Raw genomic sequence first — 27864 nt, 5'->3', positions numbered from 1 at the left:
GTTTATATGCGTGTAGGTGCCTCAGCCGCCCGTTTGCCTATTTGTATGTGTTAAAAGTCTTTGAGGACTCGGTGGGAGGTCGAGGTGCTCCCTTTCAGAGAATTCACCAGTACACACGTCTGCATCGTACACTGTTAAATATAAAGCAACGTTCTCCTCATTTCATAGTTGTGCATCACGCGCTGGCCACAGCAGCTGCGGCAACACGGGTTGAACATATCAGAGAATCCAGTTTGCCAGAATTTTTCCCGATGGGTCCCGCAGAGCCTCCCAGTGCACTAACCAGTAACACTGCCACTAATGCATTATCCAGCCCAGCACACAGGAGGCCGTGTCCGGAACAGACTCTTCATGCAACATCTAGTACATGATAGGCAATCAGATTGGAGAAGGAGATAAAGTGTTCAGAAGGATTCATTTGGGTTAAAATCGTCAGGAAAGATGCAAATGACCCGCAAATGACCAGATATCTCTTTTGGAACATCACTTCACAGTGTTTAGATGAAAGTTTCCCACTAAGAGTTGGAACCCAGATCCAACCTTTACTGTCCAAAGAGATTGTTTCAACACTGTGTAGTTGCAAGTTTTAAAATTTGCTTTTTAGCTTTATTTTAAATGACAGTGAAGTGGGTTACGTTGCATGTAGAAGTGGTTGGAGATGAGACAGTCAGCGTTTTACCCCGAGAACCGAGTAAGAGAGGGGGTGAGAAAGAGAACAGGAGGAGGCCAGCTGCTGACCAGAGTTATTACTGTGAAGCTCTTCTCGCTCTGTCTTGGCTTGGGAAGGATTTTTCCTTAAAAAGAGAAGAGAGGAGTGTAAGAGAGGAGTGGAGCAATGTGTCTCTCTCTCTCTGTGTGCATGAGAGCATGTGTGTGTGCGTGTGTGTGTGTGTGCGTGCGTGCGTGTGCGTGCATGTGTGTGTGATGGAGAGATCTGGAGGTGGAGGGAGGCAAGCAGTGGGGGTTCTGGTCTCTCTTAAAACTGTGACTCATAGAATAGGAATGACCTTCCTCCCAAATGAGACTATACCAGTCTCTCAGCCTCTCTCTCTTTCTCACTCACACACTTTCTCTCACTGTTTAAATTTTTTTCTTTACTTTTTTCACATGGACTAAAAGAGTGTTTCACTCTGGGGATATTTCTGCACAATCGGTTCCCGAATCATAAACAGCCCAACTCTGCCAACATCGCTTGCAACTTTTCTCTCAGTGTTCAGCAAAAAAAACCGCACGAAGAAGGTCTCAGTTCGCCTCACACGCAAACACACAAAGACACAGACGCGGTCACAATGGAAAACATAAAAGCAAATCGAGCATATGTTTCCCAATGTAAATGCATAAATCAGCATTGCTGAACAGCAGATGCATGTTTCGTGTTGTCTGCAGCATGCACAGATGCACAAAGTAACGGCTCTGAAGGATATTTACTAGGATGTCCTAATCTCAGAGACTGTATATGTTTGCAAGTGATATGCTTCTCCCAGATGTGTTTTGGTGCAGCTCCAGAAATTCTATATTGAGGAACAAATGAGCAAGATATTACATTAAACTTATAATAAGTTTAACTCCCCTTTTTCTTAGCCGTTTTTTTCGGGATGCTTTTTGCCAGATGTGCTCTGTGTTCAGACAAAGCAGCTGGGAGTAGTTACCCAAGTGCATCATGAACATGCACACGCACGCGCACGCGCACACACACACACACACAGACACACACACACACACACACATGGTCAAGTCCATGTGTGAATCTTATGTCACTGCCAGTGAATTTTGGTGTAAAAATTTGTGCTAAGTTCTGAGAACAAAAGAGCAGTAAGAGGCCTGGTCGCTGTGACTCCAGAGAAACAGGAGGAAAGAAGGAAACTGAATCTGGACCAAGACAAATTTCCCCCCTCCACACATGGACGAACACGCGGCCACATGCACACAAATCTCAAAGATATGCAGATACACTCTGCATACAGACATGGTGTAAATCATCCACATCACCGTGCAAGCGGGCACACCCATGCACAAGTATACAAACAAACAAATAAACACTCATGCATGGGCTCTGTGGAATGCTCTGAAAGGTGCCGTTTTTGTCTCAAGACCTTCAAAAATGACTTCGACAAAGGAAGAAATATATCAAACACTGCAGACACATTCCGTGCATTTACATGCGTGCGCAAACACACACGCACATACACACATAAACCGTGCCAAGATCAAGATAGTGGCTCAAAAACTGGACCAAAGGCAAAAAATACAGTAACTCAGAGTGAGCCAGTTCTACTGAAATTCTGCCGCAGTGTGTGAACGAACATTTAATAGAAAACATCTGTCTCCCATTGAGTCAGAGGATAGAATTTAACATTTGCTTGTCCAGGAGCTGTATATATTTTTTTCAAACATTCACAAGTGAAGCGTAAAATACAATTTAAAAAGATGTTTGTCGTGATACACCGTCGACCCCTGAAGGAGGAATTCTTTCTCCTCTTGTCTGTCTTCAACAGCGAGGTCAAAGTTCAGACTCTGGCAAAGGTTGAGTGTTGCTCAAGGGCATGTTAGCAGGCAGTAATTTGCTGATACTTGGTATTTCCCTGTATGGAGAGTCTGTCTATAGACAGTTACTCTGCTTGTACTTTTAGTAAAATGTTATTTTGTTTTGTCTATTCTTTATTGGAGGTCCAATTGAGGTACAATATCTCCTCTGCCAGAGAATCCTGGTTAAGATGGACAGAGAAATTAGATTAAAAATAAAGGGTTTCATATAAAATTACAAACGGTACAGATAATACCACAAAAACAAAGCAGAAGAAACAGAAACAAAACATGGGACAGGGATCAAGGGCTAAAAGGAATTGTGTCAAATAGTGACATATGTAAAAAAAAAAACAGCACTGATACTGTTGCCGTGTAAAATCCACTTACATAATTTTTTTTCAAACATGTCAAGAGAGGAAAAGCATTCCAAGTTAAACTTACAGCTCCTTCCAAGGTTGCGGTGCATGAAAGGAAAGAGGAGATTTAGCCAGCTCTCTTGGGGTGGCTGAGACCTTGAGGAGAATTTCCTCTGATGATCTAATGTTCTAGAAAACTGGAGCAATATGTCGGCAAACCAGATATATGCTGCTGTTATTTACACAGTAGAGCTTTTGCAGTCAAATAAACAAAAGTTCATATGTTACATCATAAGCTACACTGATGTGTATGACCTTGATCCTGATTTAGAACTATATCACATCATCTAATACTGACAAATAGGTACTTTGGGCCAATCTTTTTATAGGGGTAGAAGGAAAAATTATTCTAAAGGAAAATAAAAACCTAACAATGGTCTGAGGGTTTTTTTTTGGTTGGCAATGGGTATGGACACCAAAAGTCAACGTGTCTTCGAGCCAGATGCTAAGGTGTTTGTTAGAAGTAACTCTTTCTAGATTAGTGGCATCTATCATTAGGACTATATAGTCAATAGGTAATTATCCTGAACAAGTAATAATTTGAGATTCGTTTTTTTTATCGTTAAATACCAATGCTAATAAAAAGTTAAAGGTCTGTATAAAGAACCCATTGCAACTTTTAAAGATGGTGCCAGGGAATAAATATCAGTGTCATCTGCATAGAGGTGTACCTTTGCCAGATTTAGTCCTACAAACATCATTTATATAAATAGAAACCATTTTTTTCTTCTGGTTATAGTATCTTTTTATTAAATAAATTAATCTCTGAGATCAGAGGACATGATGACATCACTAAAGTTCAACAGGTCAGAAAAGACTAGCCGTCAGATGGTTGACCGAGTATGAAAGGTCGTAAACAAACTCCCACTTATATTATGTAAAGCACGTGGGAGATGCAAACTGAGAGTAAGGCTATATGCATAAATCAAAAAAACTAAAAACGTCATTGTACAGATTTGAAAGGAGAACAAGATTCTACAGCAATGGTGACAACAATGTACTGCGAACTAAATACTAATATAAGCATGTTAAAATGCCCAAATTTACAATGCTAACATGCTGCAGCTCAACAGGGTGTGTCATATGGCCAATGTCTTAACTTGATGAAAGATGGATGAAAAATTCAGGGGATTGCTAATGTTTGAGGGGATTGCAATCCCTTGTGCCATGTCACAACTGGGCTCACGTTACATCATTTCTCTTTTAGGTAAGAATCATGGTTAAACTTCCAGTGTTTCAATTTCACAGAGGGAATCATAGAGAGTGAATCAATGCCAGAGTAGGATCTTTAGATTTATATTCATGCATGAACCTATGAAATTCAACTTTATAAACAGGCCTACAGAATATTAAAATCAAGTCTGTGTGTTTGTGTGTTAACGTGTGAGTGTGAACAAAAGTGAGCGGAGAGAGTTTGGTGTAGCAACCTTTATTGAAGGAGCTCTTACAACACTGCTGCGGGTGTGTACCCTCAGGGAAAAAATATCTTCTTTAACATCGTGGGTAGAGGCTGATACACTGAGACTAATAGCACCACAGATAATAACAACAGCACAGCGACTTTGACAACAAAATCAACGCTAATGACAACAAAATTTAAGGTCCACATTTTACTGCTGAGGGGATCTAAAAGGGGAGTGTGTGTTTTCAACCATGACAGATGTTTTCCTAATTTACTGATGAAGTACAAAGTGCTTGTGTGTGTGTGTGTGTGTGTGTGTGTGTGTGTGTGTGTGTGTGTGTGTGTGTTTGATAGAGGCCTCTCTGCTCCACAGAAACTAAAGCACAGGTTTTTCTGTCATTCTGCCTTTTGAACCAGTGACCCCTGCACAACTGTTTGTGGAACAATCGCCCTCAGCTACGTATTAAAAATCACCTCACCACCTAACACATATGCACGCGAGTCATGTACATAGAGGTGCTCACACACACACACACACATACGGATACACATGCTCGGACAGACTCCCACACGTTGAATCCAGCTGTTGTGTTGAAGCGCTGATGGGTTTTGTTTGAGAGTCTGCCTGATGTCACATACCAGTTCCCCTGTCAGTTTGGTTCCCTAATTGAGCTTTCAAGTGATGTTGGGTGTATGTTTTTACCCAGTCCTGTACATGTTAGAACTTTCCCAATTAATTTTTCCATAAGCGTTATGACGTCAGAACTTAAAATTATGCTGCCTGGCCAATCTCGAGCCAGCCTTCCTGGTTAACCATCATTTATGTACAGCAGTCACTCACCAAAGAATTTGTATCTCTAAGTTTTAAGTTCACAGCTCTGGTTGGAAGATTTGTGTTCTTTTTATGACAAAAGTGTGACACTACACATCTGGCACCACTTGACAGAGTGGTCAGAGCTACCAAAATGACTCCACATGACCCCTAAACACAATCCCTCAAATGGCAGGAGCTCCAGTCCTGGAGAGACAAGGGTTTAGCATCAGGAGCCATTTTCAACTCACACTAGTTATTTGAGTTACCTCAAGCTCATAGTGATACAGGGATTAAGAATACCTGAGTAGAAATTAGCCAAATGCTAGTGAAAGAAAGAAATCATTTTGGATGTGTCTCCAGGACTGAAGTGATTTTGAGATTGGACATTTTCACCCCAATCTTGGCCTCCCAGCAGTTCCTTCCAATTGTTTACAGTCAGCCTCTACAACTCTAAAAATGGTACCGTCGCTTGGGTTACGGGCTTATGATTTGTACACAGCCTGCGATGGTCTTCACTGGAGGCTCAACTCAGGGTAAAAATGTCCCATGGACATTTCATGAAGACATTTGTCTGCCACACAATCACTTGTCGTTTTGTGACATTTAAAAAAAAAGTACTTGGACACAGTGTATGGTAAATGAGTGAAACTGAATATTCATAATGGGACTAAAAATCTAAAGCATGTTGGTCCTGTTGTTTGGGCCCTTGCACTTAGGGCATGGACACCCTGCGCGAGACGGTCTGGGCGAAGACCCCGCGGAGCAGAGAGGGGTAATCTGGGACACGGATGAGGTGGCGCTGGGCGTAGCTGATGTCGTCCGGTCGCCCCCTGCTCACTAGCGTGCGCAGGTTAGCCTCGTTGACCTGGCTGCCGACAGAAATGACATAGAGCTCCACCCCTGCGTTTGCCACCTCGCGAACGCGCTTCTCCAGCACGGGCTCGGTGACGGCCTGGGACCTGCCATCAGAGAACAGCACCATCTTCTTGATGAGGCTTCCAGATGCGTCCCCACGGCCACGTAAATTCCTAACTCCGAATTCCATGGCCTCTAACACATTGGTGCCGTCATTTTGGAAGGCCGACTCGTCAATTTGATGAGACAGCAGGGTGAAATTGGTAGTGAGCGCCTGCTCCATGCGGGCACTTCGGCTGTACTGGGCCAAACCCACTTTGACAGTAGCACCCACGTTCCTCTTTGCGGTCAGGAAGCGCTCGGCCAGGCGGCGGACAAAGGTCTTGCTTGTGTCGAAGTTTTTCTGGCCCACACTGGCCGAACTGTCCATCATCACCAAAATATCAGCACCTTGAGTGAAAGTGACTGCAACACACACACACACACACACTGAATCAATCGCTGTTTCCGGTGGTTCTCTTAACGACATACTAGAAAGCTAGCAGGGTGAAACACACCAAAAAAAGCATTTGTACATTTCAGTTAACTTGTTCACTTGTAAAAGGAAAACAGACTTACTGGGACATTTGTAGTCTGGGCATCTCTTATCTGGGTGAGGGAAAAACAGGGGTTAACTCAGTGTAGTTGCAGTCGATACAAAACATTTGAGTTAGAATTTCCGAGGATGTGCATTTGGGTGCAGTGTGTGTTGACCTTGACAGATTCTGGATGTGAGGTTCTGCAGGAAAGTATCATCTAGGAGCTCAGCGAAGTTGTCCAGGACAAAGGAAAAGCCTGGTTTGGGGTCACTCTTACACACCACATCTTCAAGCTGCTCCTGGTTGGGCGGGCGACTTGAGTAGTCCTTCACTCCCAGACCACCGACCTGGAGACAAAGAAAGAGGTTCAGTTAAAAAAGGGTGAAGAGTGTGACACCGACATTCACGGCATCTATTGAGGCACTCACCCGGATGTTTTTGCCGCAGAGTACGTTGAGAGGGACCTTGTCCCTTGAAATGTCAGAGCGGCCGTCAGTGAGAACGAGGACAACTCGGTTCTCTTGCCTCATCAGTTTGATTGTGTTGTTCAGAGCAAAGTCAAGGGCCTCGCCTGTGTACGTTGCCTCGGCCAGCCAGCGCATGTCTCTCACGTTCCTGTGCACAGACACACAAACATTTTCTGATGCAAAAACCGATGGGTGTTCAGGAAAAGTCGTTGCCATTAAAAAGAAAGCAGTCCAACATGCACAACACTGCCTTGTCAAGAATGAATTGAGAGAAACAAATCTATTTCATAGCCCATAACATTATTGTTGTATGTTTGCAGACTGGATGATGACATGATTGTATAGCGTCTCGTGTCACTCCTGAGGAGAAGGGCCAATATGTGTTTTTCCCAAAATTTGAAGTGATTCCTTTTCAATTCATAATGAGGGTAATTAAACAAGTGTGCAAGACAACTACAGAGTTGTTGAAAGAGCTCAGCTAAATGATATGCCTCCTTTCTTTTGATAAAGTAGGCTGACAACATTGGAAGGCAAATTCTGAAGCAGCTGCACGTGTGACTAGCAATGGCACTGCTTGTCCTTGATGATTTGAGCTTGTAATACTGAAGCTTCTGTTTGATTTATTCAAAGTGTGTGTAGTTTGCTGAGGGTGTAACATGAACTGAAACATTTAAAATCAAACCTGAGCACCAGTGGTGATCTGAATCGTCACAAATCACAATCACGCTACACATTCGGAGAGGCAGCCGCGGAAAAAGCATCGAGGCAGGCAGGATTGTGATCGCGTGCATGTGAACTCACTGTTTAAATTCAGTGAGGCTCCCGATGTTGCTGCCCAGCTGGACGACCTCCTGAGCTCGAGATCCACTGTACTGGACCACACTCACCCTGGACTCATTACCTGCAAACTGGAAAGAAAGGCATTGCATGGTGACCGTGTGTTTTGGTCTGAGTGTTATGTCAACACTCAGACCAAAACACAACATTTCTGCGCCCCACCCATCCTGACTAATTATATCCACATTGGAAGAAGCCAGTCATTGGAGAGACATAAAACCAAGTTCCAAAAACCAGGGAGAGTATTTTTCATTCACACTTTTAATTTTGAGGTCTGTTCCCAAGGCGAGCAGCGCCCGACATCCCTGAAAAATAATTCCATCTTTTGGAATGTACAACACAGCCCAACAAGGTCAAACAAAGGTTATCCTACAGAGTTCAGGCAAACGGGGCTTAATATCAAATACACCGTAGACAAAGACCCAGAATAAATTCAGAGGAGGAATTCACTGTACCTTGACTTGCTGGTCTTTGACCAGTCTGTCAATGACCGTGATGATGAAGTCTTTGGCGAGAGCGAAGTTTGTGGAGCCGATACTCTCTGAGCTGTCCACAATGAACGCCAGGTCCAGAGGTGCACACTTACACTCTATAGACGAGGGTAAACGCAAACAAAATCATAAAGGATCGCACTGGCCTTGAAGTATGGTCAATGATTGTGATTATGACAGTGTTTTAGACTGCGCACAAACTTACCACAACAGGCTGCCAAGCGATTAGGAAAGGATGGGAAAAAGAAACACAAATCATAGTTAATCGACTGTGCAAAAGAAATGACGTAAGACAAAAAAACGTGCGTGAACCACACCTTCTCCTGGTTTTGATTGCATGTGTAGCTAATCATAGCCCTCTTCATGAGTTGAAGAGGGCAAATGGTTTTACGTAGAGGACATGTGGCTTCATTTCTCTGTGTGTGTGTGTGTGTGTGTGTGTGTGTGTGTGTGTTTGTGTGTGTGTGTCTAAGCCTGAGTGTGTAACTTACAGCAGAGCTTCATGATGATATCCAGAATCTCACATTCCTGAAGAGAGAGGTGGAGTACATTGGTGTATTGCAATGCGCTGTTAAATCTCATTACATAACTTTCAAACTCCACACATAACCACGTCCCAGACTGTTTCAAGTTGCTCCAAGAGCAAAAGAGAATGTGGCCATGGTGATGTTTTACTTTGGGCGACTGGTCGATGAACGGCTACAGGTCTCGTGTTCAGGAAATTGGATTCGACTGTACATACAGTATTAGTTTCAGGTTCAAAATGAGATCACTGAAGGGTGAATTAATTGTGTGGTGCTCAGCCTGGTCCGGGTCCGTGGTTAGAATGGGGGCAGGGGTTCCGATTAAACACACTGATTCAATTAATATGTACTCACGTCAGTTCCTGGTGGTCCAGGAGGCCCAGAAGGTCCCTGAAAGGAAAGAGAGAATGAACATGAGCAAAGGGCGAGCGAGTGGTTCATCCCCCTGATAGATGTTTCTGTTTGTCTGTTGAAAAAACTCTCTGGACAAGAGTTTATCTGGTCTGACGGACTCCTGAAGGAGACATTTTATTTTACTTGGGAAAAAAATGGTGACTCTTTGGGAAAGCATTACTCCTTTGACTGCGAACCAAAATCCCTCAGTCATGGAACCCACATCCACACCCACACATTTGTGTTAGCCTCTATCTTTCTGCAACAACATGTGAATCGTCCAATAAGGTTCATTGCCACAGCATTTTGTTTTCTCTTTGCTCAGCTGCAGGAAAACCATCTGTTTTGGTTTAACAGACATTAAACTGAGTTTAAGAGCATTCTTCTCTGTGACAAAGACGCCAGTGTAGCTTGCATGAGAGAGGGAAAAAAAGAAAGAAAGAAAGAAAGAGAGAGAGAGAGAGAGAGAGACGTTAATTGCAGAGAGAAAATGTCCTGAGAATCATATGGCGCAAAGTGTTCAAAAAAATATGCACCACAGACCCAAGACAGAGGAGAGGAAAGCAGAAAGAAGAGACAAAGGAGAAGGAGGAGGAGAAGAAGGAAAGTTGGGGCGTAGAGTTTAGGGAACATGCCTTCATACACAGTGTTATATTTAGATCTTGTCTTTGTTCATTTGTTTTCACACGATCCAACACCACAAGCTTTACTTGCCAATCAGTGAATTAGAGTTACGCCGTCATTCCGACTCACAGTGAGCCAAACGAAGGGATGACATTATTTTTCATGTCTTGGTCATGTGGTTTGGTGTTATGATGAGTGGTGATCTTCGCTCAGTTACCGGTCGACTGTAGCAACCTCTGCCCACAGACAGGGAAGTGCACAGCACCGAGGGTTTGCGTTCAGGGTTTTCTTTTTATTTCTCATCATCAACAAATCCCTCAAAGGACCAAAATCAACGGTGAATCTGTGAATCTTCAATGACCCACAACATTGAATTGAGTAACATGTTCCTTCATTACCAGGAACAAAAGGACACTGTCGTCGGGTCTATTTAATGTCCTGGTGCTGCAAAATACTCATGAGGTTCTACTTTACATTCAGTAGGTGAACAGCAGGACATTACGGGTCTCAGCTCGCTAACATCGGGACACACACACACACACACACGGTAATCTTACCGGTCTGCCCTCAGGTCCTCTGTGACCTTTGGCCCCTTTGGGTCCTGGAGGTCCTGGTTGGTTGTTCTGTGAAAAGAGAAAATATCAAGGAGATTAAGAGGCGGGGGGCCACGCCTGCATGTAACTTCTTCTTAAAAACAATGCATATCATGGTCACACTGCAAACATCAGTGTGTAGATTGAGTGTAATATTCTCATGACGAGTTGACAGTTTTGTGTACTCTCTGTATGTTTTACAAATCAGGAAGCCTACAACTGACTTCAGGGGACCGCCCAGTAAATCTTTCCACTGATGTTTCACACATCATTTGCCATTTTCAGCCTGCAGTGCAACTTGATACGGATCTGTTCAATTGTTTGGACCAAATATTACTCAGTGCTTATAACAAAAAAGGGATTGACTGGTGCAGTGAATGATAAAAAAACAAACAAACAAAAAAAACATGCCAATGTATCCTTTTTGGAATCACTGATGCAGTGAAAATGAATGAAAAAAACCCATAATGTTTTCCTATATTTGGTCATGGTAGTTTAGCATTGAATTATGACAGTGTTTAGCATTGAATTATGACAGGAAATTTAATAGAACTTACATTTATATAAAGGCTGAGTAGTTCTGCCAAATGCAGTAGTGCCAAAAGTTACCAAGCAGCAATAATAAGATGGAAGGATTAGTAAGGTACTTATGTTAAAACTTAATTGGCGTTGTGTGTTCAAATGATCACAGTTGTCTAGGATGATAGATACATGAATGAAAACATGCATCCAAAAAACTTTACAAATCGACATAAAATACGCAGAGGGTGGGTGTTACCAAATAGTATCTGCGGTTAGAAAAGCAATGTTCCTAATATGGAGCCTTGAGATATTCCCATTGGAAATAAATACACAGAAGGGAATTTAAAGTGGTAGTCAGTCCTTCAAAGGAGTTCACAGTGGACAGAATCATTTTTTACTGTACAACATACATTTGGTAACTGTATCAATTACTTTGCAGATAGATTTTCAGCTGACCCAAAAGGTCTAGAAAAATCTTAAAAATGGAAAAAGTCTTCTCTTCTACACCATAAAAACTTATATTTCATACCACTCTGCACAAATATGTACTGTACCAGTGTATCATTTTAATGGGGTATCATAACTAAACATTGCCAACATGTTAGATCATATGAAGGAAAGCCTCTAAACCCAGTTCAAATCTTAATTGCAACCAGACCCGGCCCCGTCTGTCCAGCTATCTGCCACATCAGTGCAGCTGCGGGAAGTGAGCATGGTTAAAGCCCCTGCAGCTGCTTCACTGTGACTCGCGGCCGATCGCGGAGAGATTATGGCTCGGACTTTAGAACTAACGGGGAACGAAGAGCTTAAACACTGTAAATCAATTCAGGAAAATTATCTCATCTTTAAGTAACTTGTTCCCACAGACACTGATGCGCACTTTAAAACCAAGGTGGACAGTTTGCTTTGAGGAAAACTATCGGCATCTTCAGATCATTTCAAAGTGATGCAGAGGGATATTATGCTAAATCATGTACTGTGAGCGACACAGTTGTCATTTTCATTTCCGCGATGCTTAAATAATAACTGCACTTGTACCCAACCGAGCACCCACGGGCGAAGTTTGTCATAAAATGAGGTGGGCCAGGTGCATGGCTGGCGCAGGCGGCAGACAGTGACTGTGCAACTGACCAACAAAAACGTGGTCTGAAGTTAGTGGTGGAATAGCTGTTATTCTAAAGGGGCATTATCAAGACAATAATGCATGCCTGAGAAGGCAGGTGCACCACTCGGCTGGTGCCACACAGATGGTCTGCTAGTCCAAGGTGCAAATTTAAACTGTTTCCTCTGCAGGGAAGTGTTCTCTCCACTATCTACCATTAGAAGAGCATGGCAAGGTACAAGTGCACCTGGATATTAAAGGGGAAAGGCATTGGCACTTATGATTAGTTTATTGCATGTTACGCCCAAAACACACCCATGATTAATTCAGAGACCACCATTCTTTCTGCCACCGTTAAACCAGAAACGGACACGCCCTAAATCCACATGTTCCATGCGCTTAAAAAATAAAGAAAGACAGAGCCCATGTCTTCACATGCTGCATATGATTGTTAGACAAACTTTAACCTTAAAATTTCTGCTCCAATTATATTCTGATTTGAAGTCACTTGATAACTTATTTACAGCCAAGCAGGCCAGATCTCAGAAAATGAGATGCAGTGAAGACAAGAGGGCAGGCTGTCACTGTGAGGTCATATTTGAGTTGAAAGATGAAACAAACAAGCAGATCTGAACCTCTGCTGCACAAACATCTATCTACAGTGGACAGATATGATAGAGACGGGGGAGAGAGAGAGAGAGAGAGAGAGAGAGAGAGAGAGAGGAGGTAATGCCTTTAAAACACATGTGTACACACACTCACACACATACCCATACGTTTACAATTACAGTACATCAACTTCAAACACTCTGATGTAAAGAACATGGGTCAAATCAATCTCTCTCACAAACACACACACACACACACACACACACACACACACACACACACACACACACACACACACACAACACACACACACACACACACACACACACACACACACACACACAACACACTGCTCTGAACTGAAAAACTTTATCTTCTCAGACACACCCATGTGTGTCCTCTCCAGCACCTCTGGCCAGAGAAAGGGCAGGCAACAACTTAACTTACATGTCTGTACAGCGTGAAGTTATTTAAACAATTTAAATGAGAAATCCAGTTGTTCAAAAATCCCAATGAGGCCAGTGGCATTAGATTCTCTGAAAACATAGTGAACCAGTTTGATGTGTCATCAATTCATGTTAAACTGATTCCACTCCACTGCTCGAAATAGTGAAAGGTTGAGAGTCAAACTGGTGGAAACAAACAAAGTGGCTGTTCTGAGAAGGAGAAAAAAACAAGAGACAAAGAGACAAATGAATGCCTCTGGGGATACATGGAATGTAATGGATTCATCTTTTTTCCATAGAGATACATTAAATATGGCACTGTGTGTTTTTGCACAGGGCTCGGTCATGCACTGACCAATGAAACAGCGGCAGAGGAAAGATATATCATGATATTTCATTTAAGGCAAGCAGTTTGACATCTCCGGCATTCTGCTTGTTCGCTTCCTTGCCGAGAGTTAGACGAGGAGATACATACCACTGTTGTATCTGCCTGATAAATGAGAGGCTGCAGCCAGCAGCAACCAATCCATTTGCATGCTATGCTTTGTTCATTTAATCTGCATAAATATAAGAATGCAGAAATGATGACCTGCTGTTTAATGGGGGAGTTTATGTGACGGAATTCTAGAAGTTACTGCTCCTAACCAAAATTTTGTCTGGCATCTACTGTAACTCCCGTTAATCTGCTGCTTGTCTTTTCTTTAAACTTATTCCATGAATTACCTGACATAAATTTGATTTGTGAGTTTTAAGGGTGTTGGAAGCTTGAGTATGTGACCTTCAGGTAGAGGTAGTAGCATGGCCGTATCTCCCATTGAGGACGCCGAGGTCCGGACCTTAAATCCGAAATTGGTGAATTTAACTAGTAGAATGTTACTTTTTCATTGCCATTCATCTCCAGACATACATCTGACGAAAAGCTCCCTCGCTGTAGCGTTGAGTTCAAACAGTGCGGTGGCCATTGATGCCGTCTACTGTTAATATAACCTAAGTTAGTTTCACTTGAGTGAACGTCATTATTACCTTGTACGGTTGGCCAGCTGGTTAATTGTATGATAAAGTAACGTTAGATTTATCCTGACGTTAGCAGAGGCCAGTAACATTAACGTTACCCTATACAATACCTGCTCGCCACACGTCTGAAAATGTGCAAATTTAGATCAGGGAAATAAAAAAAAAACTCAGGACCTCAGTATTGCTAAAATCCTGGATACGGGCCTGGGTAGTCGAGCTAGTTCCCCTGTGTTTCTAATGTTTGTGCTATGCTAAGCTAACTGGCTGCTTAATCTCCTCATCTAACTCTTGGCAATGGAGTAAATATGCGTAATAGATAGATAGATAGATAGTTACTTTATTTAAAAAAAATATATACAATATCTACACAAATAAATGTAAAATATACGAATTGCAAAATATATTATTTAAATTTAAGGAATTGACATGACATTTTTATATTAACAGTGGAAAGTAGTACAATCAGTCATCTACCAAAAATGTTTAACTATTCCTTTAAGCAAAAGCATAGTTACACTACATTTCACCACTTGTACTGTGCTTGTCTAAAAGAAATGCAAGAGTGGAACTCATTAGAGGAGCATATGGTTCATTTTAAGTTTTAGCGCATTTGCTTAACATTCCTGCCAAACCACTTCCCAAGTCTGTAGACTGATCAAGGCCTGGTGTTGATTATTTGTATTTCAGTAAAAGAACCAGTCTTTGAAAAAAGTCACCAAAGTCACAAACAAGTAGCCCTTAGTTCTAGACGGTTTTGAGAAGTTTACAAATCGGTAACTTCTAAACGGACGTGACACACGTGGAGTTTGTGATACGGCTGCAACACAGCTGTGGAATCAGCTATGGTTCAGGTTTCAGTCAGCAAACATGTTTAATTTAAATGTACACACGACCAAGTTGAACCGGGGGTTAAAGTATCAAAACTGGCACGCAGCACGGACAAAGATGATCACACCCGAACAGTCGCCACAGACAGACACACACACACACACACACACACACACACACACACACGCTCACACATGCACACGCAAACACACATTGAAATGGTAAGGCAGTTCCTTCATCATCTGTACTCATTTCCTCGTATCCTTGACAACGACATATACACAGCTGCATCAGATCACAGCCCTCTTCCCCACTGACAGACACACACACACACACACACACACACACACACACACACACACACACAGACAGACAGACAGACAGACAGACAGACAGACAGACAGACAGACAGACAGACAGACAGACAGACACACACACACACACACACAGACACACACACACACACACACACACACACACACACAAAATGTGTTCAGATCTACTCTATAAAGCATTTCCAGAAGGAGAGTGAGAGCACAAAGAAAAAAAAGAGAGCAGTAAAGTATATGAGGGGCTCACAGAGAAAAACAAAATGAAAGACAGAAATCAAAAGAAAAAACATAGGATTATAAATTACTTTAAGTTTTTAAAGAGGCCACTAGAAAATAAATACTTAGATGTGCCAATAAAACGGGACATGTGATTCACATCCTGTCAGCGCCATCTGCCAAGGAGGGATTAAGGAGAAGATAAAATGAGATCAAAAACAAGAAGCAACTCCAAAGAGGAGATAAGTCAGGTCAGACTCACATCGGGGCCTGTATCTCCGGGATCTCCGTCATCTCCTTTGGGTCCAGGGGTTCCTTTGCCACCCTGAAGGTCACACAGCAAATGTTAAGGGGGGGTCACAGGGGAACATGTGCAATTGATTTAAATAAACTTCAAACAGGCAAAGTTTTATTCAGTAGTGATATCAAAATGCATGTATCAGTACTAGATAGGCCCATATACAGTATCTGATCTTGAATTAAAGATAAGGATATTTGTAAGATGACCTACCGGCTCACCAGCGTCTCCACGGGGCCCAGGATAACCCTAAAAGAGACAAAACATTTTCAGAGTCTAAAAAATGTCAACGGAGCAAAATGTGCCACTTCACTAATATCAACACAAACCTGGAAACCAGGACAACCTGCTGTGCCGTTTCCTGGGACACCATCTTCTCCCTGGAATGAAGGAAGAGAGATATTTACAGATCCATCCTCGCGCACACACACACATACGCGGACCTCATGACAGTGGTTATGATGGATGACACACATCTGTCTCTCTCCGCCTCAGTCCCCCTCTCTGTCTCCCGCACTCACCCTCTCCCCCATCTGGCCTCTGTCTCCTGGAGCTCCTTTGATTCCTCTCGGTCCTTTGGGTCCCTGGAAGAAAAAAGGAAAGATCAGATTGGAAACATATGAAATGCAAGACAGCATATGTTGTCAAGGCACAGTGTGTGTGTGTGTGTGTGTGTGTGTGTTGGCGTGTGAATAAGAACTAGAGTCTACAGACTGAATCTGAAGAACCACAATCAGTAACAGTATTGTGTTAAAGGTCCTGGATATGTGATCACATTCATGATGTGATGGTGTCAATTTTCTTGTAGAGATGATTATTAATAGAACTAATATACATGGATTACGATGATAGCAGGTTATTGACTGTAACTGATGCAGTACACTGCACATTTAGATGGACTATGGAGATAAATCAGCGGGTTACAGTGCCAAGTTGGAGCTTTTATGCTTTTGGCGTCATAATTCTAAAACTCTCCACAGTTTCATAACTGGAATGCTTATTTCTCTCTTACTGTAATATCAAACATTCATTGTTCAAGTGTTAAATACTTCGACACTTAGCTAAACTGTCTCATCAGGACATGTTTGATAAACAGTGACCAGAAAAGCCACCAACTGCCATTAACTTCTCACTTAAATGTTGCAAAACCTTGATTGGTGCATTGAAGTACTCTTTAGTCCTATTGCATTTTTTTCTCCAAGTTTCAGCTCCACCCACATGAAACAAGTGAGTGGGTCAGACAAAAACACTAATAACAAAAACCTGTCATGTAAATGTAAAAATGTCAATAATCTGTGCACGTGTGTGTCCCATTGGACTCACCTCTGGTCCAGGGGGGCCTTCATCTCCTCTGTAGCCAGGAGCCCCAGACTTGCCAGACTCACCCTGGGAAAAACAACAACAAGGCAGTTAATGATCCGCATTTGCATCTCTCTCTCTCTTTTTATTACATTTCTTTTCATTGATAGTATTCTCCTCTGTCAAAATGCGATTTGCAGTGAACAGTAGCTAATCTGAAATTTTCCAACTTAATACACATGGTTCAAAAGCAGTGATGCACTCCTCTCTCTGGTTAAACACATCGAGCCAGTTTCACCTCCGCCGCCATCATACCCAGCGCCATCGGTGGGTGTGGTCTGAAGAGCGACGTGTTGTACCTGTAACCACACCCAGCAGTGACGTCGCCATGAAATGTACTGAGGACCATTCGACATCACTACAGCCTGGTGAGAAGTTGACCTCCTGGAGTTCGGCGAAATGCTTTCACCTGCTGTTTAGTTGCTAAGTTAAAGGGAATGTCTGTTTTATTATCTGAGCTATTTTCATATCTTTGTCCATTATCATTTCAATAGGTTATGATGACATCTTGCTAATCAGCACAACTGGTAGTATCTGAGAGTCTACATGTTAGCATGAGCCAATTTGATAATCTGAAGTTATTCACAGTGCATTACATTACTAATTTTTTATGTATTTATAACAGTCTTCCAGCTAAAGCCTCACATGCTGGGTAAGTCCAATTTTTTAATTTTTATTTAAGAGCATAAGTCAATATGTAATAATGTTCACACAGCACTGCCACCGGCAGGTTGCACAGTTTGTAACAGGTAAATGCAACGACCCAACAGTGTAGAAGAAACACAACTTATTTGGTAGGTTGGCTTCATCATAGTTATGTTGCCTAGCTCATCATAAAGACTGAACGCATGAGGTTTAACTGCTGAGTCTGGTTAGGGGAAAATGAAAAAATACTAGGGGAATACTTAGGGGAAAATGAAACAACACTTTTAAACCTCCAAAGGTCTGATTTGCTCACATACTGATACACATTAAGCTAAAAAAAAGAGTAAAAAATCAAACTGGTGCATCTTAAAGAATTGCTGCCATATCCAACAGCTCGGCCTACATTCAGCACCTCAGTCCTACAGTGAAGTCTGTTGCACACTGGTGAAATGGAACAAAACTTCTTGGATGGCACATTTTGTCTTTCTCTCTTTTTTACGGCTTAATGTTTGAACGCAGCCGGGATTAATCACAACTGGACCTGTCGATGTGCTATGGACGAACAGAGCTGAGCCTGGGTAAGACAGGTTCATTCACAGTGGTTTCCCAAATTCAAATTTTCATAAACATTTTTATAAAGATACTAATACTAATAAATTACAATGAAGTGCTGTACAGTAAAATGTAGCTTGACAGTGTTCAATGACCTCAAATGATGTATATGTGTGCATGTGAGTGCATGTGAGGGTACAGTTTTCCCTGGGTGTATGAGGTCGGCCTAACAAGTCACTTATTCCATGTTTATTGTACTATTCAGTTCCTCGTCGTTCATCTCTGAAGAGGAATGGAGGCACGGTTGAAAGCACAAAAGGGCCATTGAAACTTCTGACATCACGGCGGTTACCACAACTAACGCTTGTAACGTATTATTATTATTACAGCGGCTGGTGCCCTATTAAGAAAAACCATAGTGAGGCTTTGGCTCGAGCGGACGGAGAGAAGAACTGAGTCAGAGGGGAAAGAGTGAGTGCTGATGTTCCCAGGAGAAGCAAAAAAAAACTGAGAATGAGGGAGGGGAGATGGAGCATACAGTGGAGGAGTGGGCAGCACTATGGGGCTCCAGCCAGGTTCGGCTCTGTTCACTGTGTTACCCCTCAACATGAAAAATGGAAGTGCTCCCATGTGCGCGCGCGCGCTCTAGAAAAGCGTGTGCGCATGCGGGGAAATTCCCTTCTCCAACTGGAAAAAGAAGGATGCTGCCAGAGAGAAAAGTGGGTGGTTCGTTTTGACTGGCTGTGGCGCCTCCTGGAACTCAGGCAGGCCAACAAACAGCGCCCGTAGCTCCTGTTTGTGCCTATTTCAATGTTCTGCGTGTCTTTATCTTTGAGTGTGAGTGTGTCTTACGGGGTCTCCGTTGGGGCCAGTTGAACCCTCCCTCCCCTGCTCTCCACGGGGTCCTGGCTCCCCCTGGCAGGAAGAACAACAACAGTTTGAGACAATCCTGAAGGCTTTGAAGAGACCAACAACAGACAAGTACCACGGACAGAGGCGTGTTTTAAAACAGTGGGAGTATGTGGGGAAGAACAGTATGGGTTCCATTACGGACAGTGTGGTCGCAGTCCACTGCGTTTCCCATGAATTCTGAGGGCGGTGATCCGGAAATTAAGACAGACCACAGACCCCTCATCCCTCTTCATCATCATCCGTATCATCACTTACTATTTCTCCTCTTGGCCCTCTGTTTCCGCGGGAACCTTGCTCCCCCTTCTCTCCAACTTGTCCCTGCAAGATATTTGAAGATGTCAATGCCCACTTTGGCAGCGCTGACATACAAACAGACTCATTTAAAGTCAATATTATGCTATTAACTTACTCTATCGCCGCGAGTTCCATCTGGTCCAGGCGCGCCCTGAAACACACACATAGCAAAATATTAAAAGGGCCACGTAAGGTCGCAAAGTTGATATTTTTGGCGGTGTCAAGCAGAATTATTACTCACGTCGTCACCGCGCTCTCCTTTGTCCCCATTAGCCCCACCAGGGCCCCGATCACCCTGTCACAGATATATATACACAACGTCATATTTCTTCTTCTGTCATTTGTCATCCTCCCGTGTTTCTCTTTGCACTGATTTACCTGAGGTCCCAGAGGTCCGTAGTTTCCAGGCCTTCCTGCTTCACCGTCTCTGCCAGGATCTCCCTGAAATAAGTACAAAATGTCTGATTACACCGCCCCCCCCAAAAGAACTACCTGACAATCGTTGACAGCGCACGTATGTCCCAGATCTTACTTTTCCTCCTTTCTGTCCATAAGGACCGGGGTCTCCCTTCGGTCCAGAATCTCCCTGCAGACCCTGGAAACATAAAGCACAGTGACAGTTCAAGTACACAATCAGAAGCAGCTGAAGCCACAACACTCAATCGGAGAGGCCGCCGCGCATGTATGCTCGCGCTGTGAGCGTGTTTGTTTACAGTATGACAATATGGCTTAATTTAAACAACCTGACAGCGGAGAATGTAAACGCAGCGGTGATTAAAGAGCCAGTGGCCTCGGCCGGCACTGCCTCCAGGGCAACCTTGGCTAATGGCTAATCCGTAAACAATGAAGCCGAGCCCGAGATGCACAGATGGCTCGTCAAGAGAAAAATCAGGTCACAAAAATAGATTTTGAGTGTGTGTTTTATTTCTTAACAGATGCAACTCTGATTGACTGTATATTTGCAATCCTTGAACCTGATGTAAAGGGGTGTTCACATCTAATGGCTGGTTTCCATCCGGTTGTGAATCATACTGTCCCCCAGTGTGTGACAGTGTGACAGCGGCGCTCCTGTCAATGCCGAAAAATGCAAGACCATAACAGTGGGATTACTCTGAGATGGAGATACACAACTCACGTCGGATCCAGGAGATCCTTTGCAGCCGGCAAGACCAGGGAAACCAGCTTCACCCTGTTAGGGAAAGTCGCAGAAACATGGCGGTTAATAGACCTTTATCAGAGGAAGACAGACAGACAGAAGGCAACGGATTGCACTGATTGGATGTTGAGGTCTGTAACTCACCTTGCGTCCATCAGTTCCATCATTTCCACTCTGACCTTTGTCACCCTGAGAAAGAGGAAAATCAAATACAGAAGAGAGAATGAGAGAGAATCAACGTGATCAAACAAGAAATGAACCATTCGAATTTCAGAGCGACCACAGGTCAAAGGTTGTCCCACTGAAGATCAGCCGGTCGAGGAGAGCTCACCTTGTAGCCCTTGTGTCCTCTTTCACCCTGCAAGAAACACACACGACATTGGTGAGTCATGATTTATACAGGGCAGAACGTGAAAGTGCAACATTTTGTTTGCGTGATCTGTTTGTACCTTCTCTCCTCTGGAACCGCGGTCTCCCTGGAAACAGAAAATACACACATGATTATTATCATCAGACTAAACAGCATAGTGGTCACTGATGAGGTGACTAACGTCGTGTCTAGACTCAGCGATCATCATTAGGTATACAACATTAAAAAAATCTGAACTATCAGATCATAAGGGGATATCAATTTCACTCGGACGTAATTATTCATGTGAAGATAAAAATATGGATTATACAGTTTTGTTTTTTTATGTGTGGCACAGGATGAATATCTTTAAAATATTTGTCTACCAACCAGAAGGCGACCACAAAACACTGCATGGTGAATTTGACCTTTATACCTTCTTATATTTAACGTACTATATTAACTTTATTGTCCTTTTACAACTTGAGGATAATGTATGTTGTGTAGTCCTTTGTAACTTTACTAACTATTTATTATTGTTTTTATCTTTTATTTGTACGTACCTTTTCAATAATTGATTGATTTATTGATTGGTTGATTGATTGATTCATTTGAGGTACTTCCAGGTAAATCCCACTGTGACATGATGTAACGGTGTCTGTGTCATCCGTTACTCACAATTGCTACTGCTAAATCTTTTTGGCATCCAGTGATTCACAACTAGAGAGTCTCTCTCTGTCATTTCAGTCTATTCTCGAGTGTAGCTGATGTTGTGTCAGTGGTGGTGCACTCTACCTTCATTCCACTGTAACCAACGGGACCAGGATCTCCAACACTCCCCTGTAACACAGTGAAACCATCCATTGTTATTAGGTTGTGCTCCATGATAAATCCGAGGAGACGTTGTGACTGTCGTGTTTGTGGATGAGGATGATTGTGACAAATCGCCTACCATGTCGCCAGCATCTCCTTTCTCCCCTGGCATTCCTGGTCTACCTGTTTCTCCCTTTCAAGAGGAAAAAGAAACATAAGTTCATTTTTCATTATTTCACTGCATTGGGTTTGGGACATACGATGCATTCGTACGATAATCATACCCGTGCACCCAAATCTCCGTCTGGTCCTTTGGGCCCTCCTTGAGCCTGCGTACAAAGCAAACAAACACAACCAATGAAGCGAAAATTGCTCGAAAATTGAATCAAAGAAGGATTTGAACTGGCAGAAATGTAATAAATGGCATACTTACATTGCAGTCAAAAGAGCAACACTAGAAAAAAAATAGAAAAGAAGGATAATGAAATATTATTACACCTTAAGGCAGTAACAATGGCTTCAAATTAAAAATATATTTGCAAGTCTAAGTAACAAACATGATCTGACCCTGTGTTTTCTTGGCTGGTCTCAACGTGAGATACTTAAACAGTTATATTCACTGGAGTCTTCTGAACTTAACAGCACAGATGACGGTAGGGATGTACTGTATGTCAGCATGTCATATATTAAACTCATTGATTACGTCTCAAATCTTTTTTAATGTGCAAATTTCAGCTTCCTGTGACTGCCCTGTGTCGGATGGAGTTTAGCCCCATCAGGAGAAAAAAAAAATCACGAGCAATTCTGATGGTGAGATGTTTCACTTAAAGAACGGAACAACTAATAATCCGATCATTTCTGCGATACACACAATTACCACGGACCTTCTACTTTCAATTTAACTGTGGACAGCGAACGAAAGCGTGTATGAAAATGACATACCACATCCTTTGTATCGTTTGTCTGAAAAGAAGGAAAGAAAACACAGGTTAGTTTAAAATACAACAGTTTGGTTTTGTCAAGAGGAGAGGAGAGGAGAGGAAAGGATACATACGATCATATTAATGATGGTTTGAATGGTTTCCATCTTGTTGGCCATAGAGTTGTCTGCAGCCGTGAAGTTCTGTCTGTAGTTCTGGTTCGTGGCGATGATTGACAGCCTGGTGTCCTGGTGAGACACAGAACACAAACACCATCACCGACTGTACAGGTCTGAGAGTAGCACCGGCACCTGCACCTCCATGTTTTCTCACTGCTTCATTCTGTGACAGTTTTGTCTGTTGCGAGATCCCACTTAGCTGCAGCCAACGTTGTAACTAGTCCTCCTCATAACTGACATGAGAGGTGTCCTATTTCCATGTAGTACATCAACAACATCCTACTTTCCCACAAAAGTCTATACTCCATCATCCGGTGGTTGTTAGGTAGCCCTCTTAGCATCACACTAAAACTTTGTTCACCTGTCTCACCTGAATGTTTTAAAATACTACAGATGACTGTAGTCATAATAATGTTATCAGTCAATAAAGATTTCTGGAAAGTAAAGATTTTTCACATAATGTTGCTTTGGGTTACTTAAGTAAACTTTAGTTCACCTACTTGACTGTACGGAATTCTTTCATGTTACGTCACTACACTTTCATTCACTGTTCCTCATCACAAGGCCCAGTCCAGTGTCGGCAGCACCGCACACCGACACGTATCAGTCGTCACGTCTTCACAGGACGGTTTGAGGGTTCAGAATTGGTTTTAAAGTCAACGTTAGACTGATTTGAGGTCAAAGGATAATTCCTGTGCAAATTGAATTTCACAGTTCGGCTGAAGTGAAGTGGTTGCAGGACTCTATGTGCCTGTGTTGTGGTCTGTATCTTAATTTTCCAAAATCTGTTGAGTGTAAAATGTCTTTTGGTTTTGTGATGCATTTCTACGCTTCTGGACTTCATCATTTTAGCTCAACCTAAGACTGTGGATTCTGTCCCACCATGGTTTACATTCAAGTTGAGGATCTCTCCACAGCTAGTTCGCACCAAAAACCTCAGACGAAATACAATGAGATAAATCTCAAAGCTCCTAATAACTTGGTTTCATATGTCAACATTTATGGCTATATTAGAATAACTTATAATCAGTGTTTTATTTTCCAACACAGCTCATATTATGCATTTAGTCATGTCGGTTGAGTCAAGGTTAGATTATTATGCAAGTGCAGGTCCTCCCAAGTGTAGAAACATGAATGTGTGTGTGTGTGTGTGTGTGTGTGTGTGTGTGCGTGTGTTTTGTACCTCCTGGTCAGGGGAAACGGCGACAGCGAACACTTTGACTCCATGTTGCTTGGCTTCATTGGCGGCCTCCTGCACCCCTCCACATGGCTCTTTGTAGCCAGTGATAGGATGGCCGTCAGTCACCACCACGATGTACTTGTTTTCGTGGTAGTGGGAACCACTGCATGCAGGTAGACACACAGACACACGCATACACTTGGAAATGATACCTATGCTCTCATCACTTTATCTGCCAAATGTAAAAGTGTGTGTGTGTGTGTGTGTGTGTGTGTGTGTGTGTGTGTGTGTGTGTGTGTGTGTGTGTGTGTGTGTGTGCACTATCGTTACCCAACGAGCAGCTCAGCCAGGCCCCTCTTGATGGCACAGTCAGTGTATGTGCCCTTGCCGATGTAATTGATGGTGTCGATCTCATCCTTCAGGGCCTGGCGATCGGTGTTCATGTCGCCCAGCTGTCGCACGATGATCACGTCGTCACTGTAGTGCAGCGCTCCCGAGTTCCACGTCAGGATGCGGTCACACTTGTGGCGCCTGGATACATATGGGGGTTTAAAGTAGAGTATATGACACTGCACATGCAACATTGGTGCAGTTTTGAGGAACTCGTACGTTATTGGAGAGTTTCCATTTTATGCTACTATACTGCACTTCGTTTCAGAAGCACATACATCTAAATACTTTTATCTGACAGATGCAGTTACTAGATACTTTGCAAATTCAGGTTTTACATGTAAATCCTGTGATGACTGTAAATTTTCACCACGGTCGATTAAACTACCCTCACAATTACTTTTAAATAACACCAGGCTGAAAAACAATGTTTAAATGCCATTGTCAGCATCAGTGATGGGTGTAGTCGGGTGTGGTCATTGCACCCGTGTCACTGTGTCCCAGAGTGCACCTGGGCTTTGCTGCAATAAAGTGAGAAGTTATAGAACCTTGAATTCAGGACTTTGTAATGGAGGAGGTTAGGGCTGGGGTTGGGCAATCAGTGGTGATGGTTAAGGTTAGGGTCATCGTGTTAATGAGGGTGCTGAAGTGTGTGTGTGTGTGTGTGTGTGTGCGTGTGTGTGTCTTACATTTCCTGGAGTTGATCTATGAAGAGCTTGGTGAATTCTTTGATCTGGCCAATGTAATGGTCGGGGGGTTTCTGTCTGAGGGCGACACTCTCGGATGTGTCCAGCACGAAGTAAAGATCCACCGGACACTCTGCTCACAGAGAGAAACAAACAAAGATGGCTGTCAGCAAATAATGCTTCCATCCCCTAGACTGCTGTAAAACCATCCAATGGTAGAACATCCAATGGTAGAACACGTCTTATTTCTTCTTCTTATTATTATTATATCTATATCTCTTCAGGAATCAGTGAATCCAAAATGCATCCTTCCGTCAACCTGGATGACATCAGCATGGGGCGTCACTGCCGCAGCACTGGGGGCCTATGCGGGCCTACACGAGCACCCTGCATCACACTGGGTGTCATGGTGGAGTTTCTCCCCTCAATTCATCTTTACACAGGCATGTACATGACAGTTCAATGAGTTTGTATGGTGCCCATAGATTGTCTGCCTGCATATACACTTGCTCTACAAGTCTTGCACAGCACCTTGCTATATCATCACCTGCTTCTTGTCCATGCACATTCACTTATTTTTGGCATCCACAGCACCAGACCTTCTTTTGCACCAAAGAGCACTATTCAGACCCATTAAGGCAAACGAGGGGACCAGTCAAGGGCCCACACTCAGGGTGGGCCAGGCTACTGTCATCCTCCGATCTCACTGTCGGTCGTTGTTGCGTCTCTGCTGCTGATATGTAAGACTTTTCAAACTTCAGAAGTATGTAACCCAGTGAAAACGCACATCTGGATTGGTTCTTGCAGCAAACATTTCTGCAGCGCACTCTAGCACGGACAACTTTACATGCACCACAATGTCAAAAATACATAGATACTTGATATATATATATATATTTCAGAAGTTTTCGACATATTTTCGGCAAACTTACCCGCAAACCTGTTTCTCTGGACCGTCGTTTGCGCCTCAGCCAGGAGGAGGCACAGCAGCGCAAGGAGCGCCCTGAGAGGCTCCATGGTTCAACGGCAAATATAAAAACGGAAAAACTCAGTAACACGATGGCCCAAAAGTCGCCGCCAGATAACGAACACCGAACCTCTCCGTAACCCCCGAGTCCGACACTTCTAAGCCGATTCGGCGAACTTTTGGCGATTCAGCGTTCAGCCCGCAGTTTCTCCGAGGCGAGACCCAGAGCGCGCAGAGGAGGACCAGAGCGCACGGCGGCGAGGGAGGAGGGGGGAGGGGAGGAGGAGGGAGGGGGGGGGGGAGGGGGGAGGAGGAGGAGAGGGAAGAGTTCACGCGCTTTCTCTGGGATGATGTGCAGCAGGGATGCACCGGAGCGCGCGCGGGCCTTTTAGTTTACACAAAAAACCCTATGATATGTCCGTTTCCATAAAAGGGGTCCGCGGGGACCGGGACAGGGATCCACAGGAATAAACAAATCAGACTGTGAAGGAGCCTCCAACAGGCACAGGCGTGCTTCTATTTTTTTTGTCCTTCATTGCAGGACAGAGTGTGAATGTAGAATCTGATTTTGACTGCGTTAATAATATGTATACACATGCAGAAATCAGAAAACGCTTCTCGTCGTTTCCTATCCAATCGTACAGTTACAGCCCACATGTTCCATGGAAGGAAAACTTATAAGCAGCGAATCCCCGAAGAGACGCACACTGGAGCAATTTCATTCAGGGCTCTCATGAAGAGCAGCTGACGCACATGTAGACAAACACCAGGCATGTGTTTGTCATGTATTCTTACTGTGTTAGTCCATTTTTCTGTGGAAAATGGGGGCTGGGGGGTTGGAATTTCGATGCATCTGGATCACGTCGTTGTCCAGACGTGAACAAAAAGAGTGGGGTGATGGGGAGGAGGAGGAGGAGGAGGAGGGGTCGACTGCTTTCAGGAAGAGGCACAGCGACATCTACTGCTCCTTGAGCGCAGGGTCTTGGAAGAAGACCTCGGAAAGAGTTTCCAGGGGTCTGCAGAGCGCTTTCATGGCAGGAGGCAGCAGGGAGGTGTGTGTGTGTGTGTGGGGGGGGGGGGGTTCACTTGGCAAAGGTGTTGATGGGGGTGGTTGTTTCGAGGGCGCCGTGGACGATACATGTGTTCGGCACTGTGGGGAAGTTCTGGCCCACGGACTCAGAGTTTCCACTGAGATCACTGTTTCTGGGAGAAAGAGAGAGAGAGAGAGAGAGAGAGAGAGAGAGAGAGAGAGAGAGAGAGAGAGAGAGAGAGAGAGAGAGAAGCTTGTGTGGAGAAGGGGAGGAAAGGAAAGAGGGATGAGGAGGGAAGTGGTGGTGGGGAGGGGAAAATCTGGTAATGATCTGTGTTTATAAGCAAGCTCTCATAGTAAATCTGCTGGGTTATTGGCAGCTGTGTGGGTGTGTAGAATCTGGATGCATGCATCTTGAGATGTCTCAATACCAACATTAAGCATGAATTCATTACCCCATTCTCCGTCAGGTCTTTGTGGAATTCATTAGCAAATCCAGGTGGGGGTGTTTTTTTTAAGGTTGCATGGTAACAATTTTACTGTTT

At 43.5% G+C, this 27864-nt stretch overlaps 1 protein-coding gene across 1 annotated transcript; it reads right to left on the bottom strand.

Moving 5' to 3' along the window:
• Positions 1-4355: 4355 nt before the first annotated feature.
• Positions 4356-26546, bottom strand: col6a1 (collagen, type VI, alpha 1). Its single transcript, XM_035633780.2, has 35 exons — positions 26255-26546; positions 25326-25455; positions 24577-24777; positions 24250-24409; positions 23022-23135; positions 22910-22930; positions 22401-22421; positions 22252-22296; positions 22107-22160; positions 21950-21994; positions 21255-21281; positions 21137-21163; positions 20950-20994; positions 20785-20838; positions 20182-20244; positions 20028-20090; positions 19891-19944; positions 19765-19800; positions 19611-19673; positions 19296-19358; positions 17211-17273; positions 16409-16471; positions 16217-16267; positions 16101-16136; positions 15852-15914; positions 10485-10550; positions 9265-9300; positions 8878-8914; positions 8592-8600; positions 8351-8484; positions 7860-7966; positions 7020-7206; positions 6767-6938; positions 6632-6661; positions 4356-6478 (listed from the first exon to the last, which is right to left on the bottom strand). Exons 1-35 carry the CDS (start codon positions 26337-26339, stop codon positions 5871-5873), a joined length of 3033 nt encoding a protein of 1010 aa, XP_035489673.1. The 5' UTR covers positions 26340-26546; the 3' UTR covers positions 4356-5870.
• Between the last annotated feature and the right edge of the window lie 1318 nt (positions 26547-27864).

This window comes from Scophthalmus maximus, chromosome 5 (genome assembly GCF_022379125.1).
Source record: "Scophthalmus maximus strain ysfricsl-2021 chromosome 5, ASM2237912v1, whole genome shotgun sequence".
In the NCBI taxonomy this organism is placed as follows: domain Eukaryota; kingdom Metazoa; phylum Chordata; class Actinopteri; order Pleuronectiformes; family Scophthalmidae; genus Scophthalmus; species Scophthalmus maximus.
Note: the sequence above shows the minus strand (reverse complement) of the source record. Positions and strands in the feature narration are given on the sequence as shown.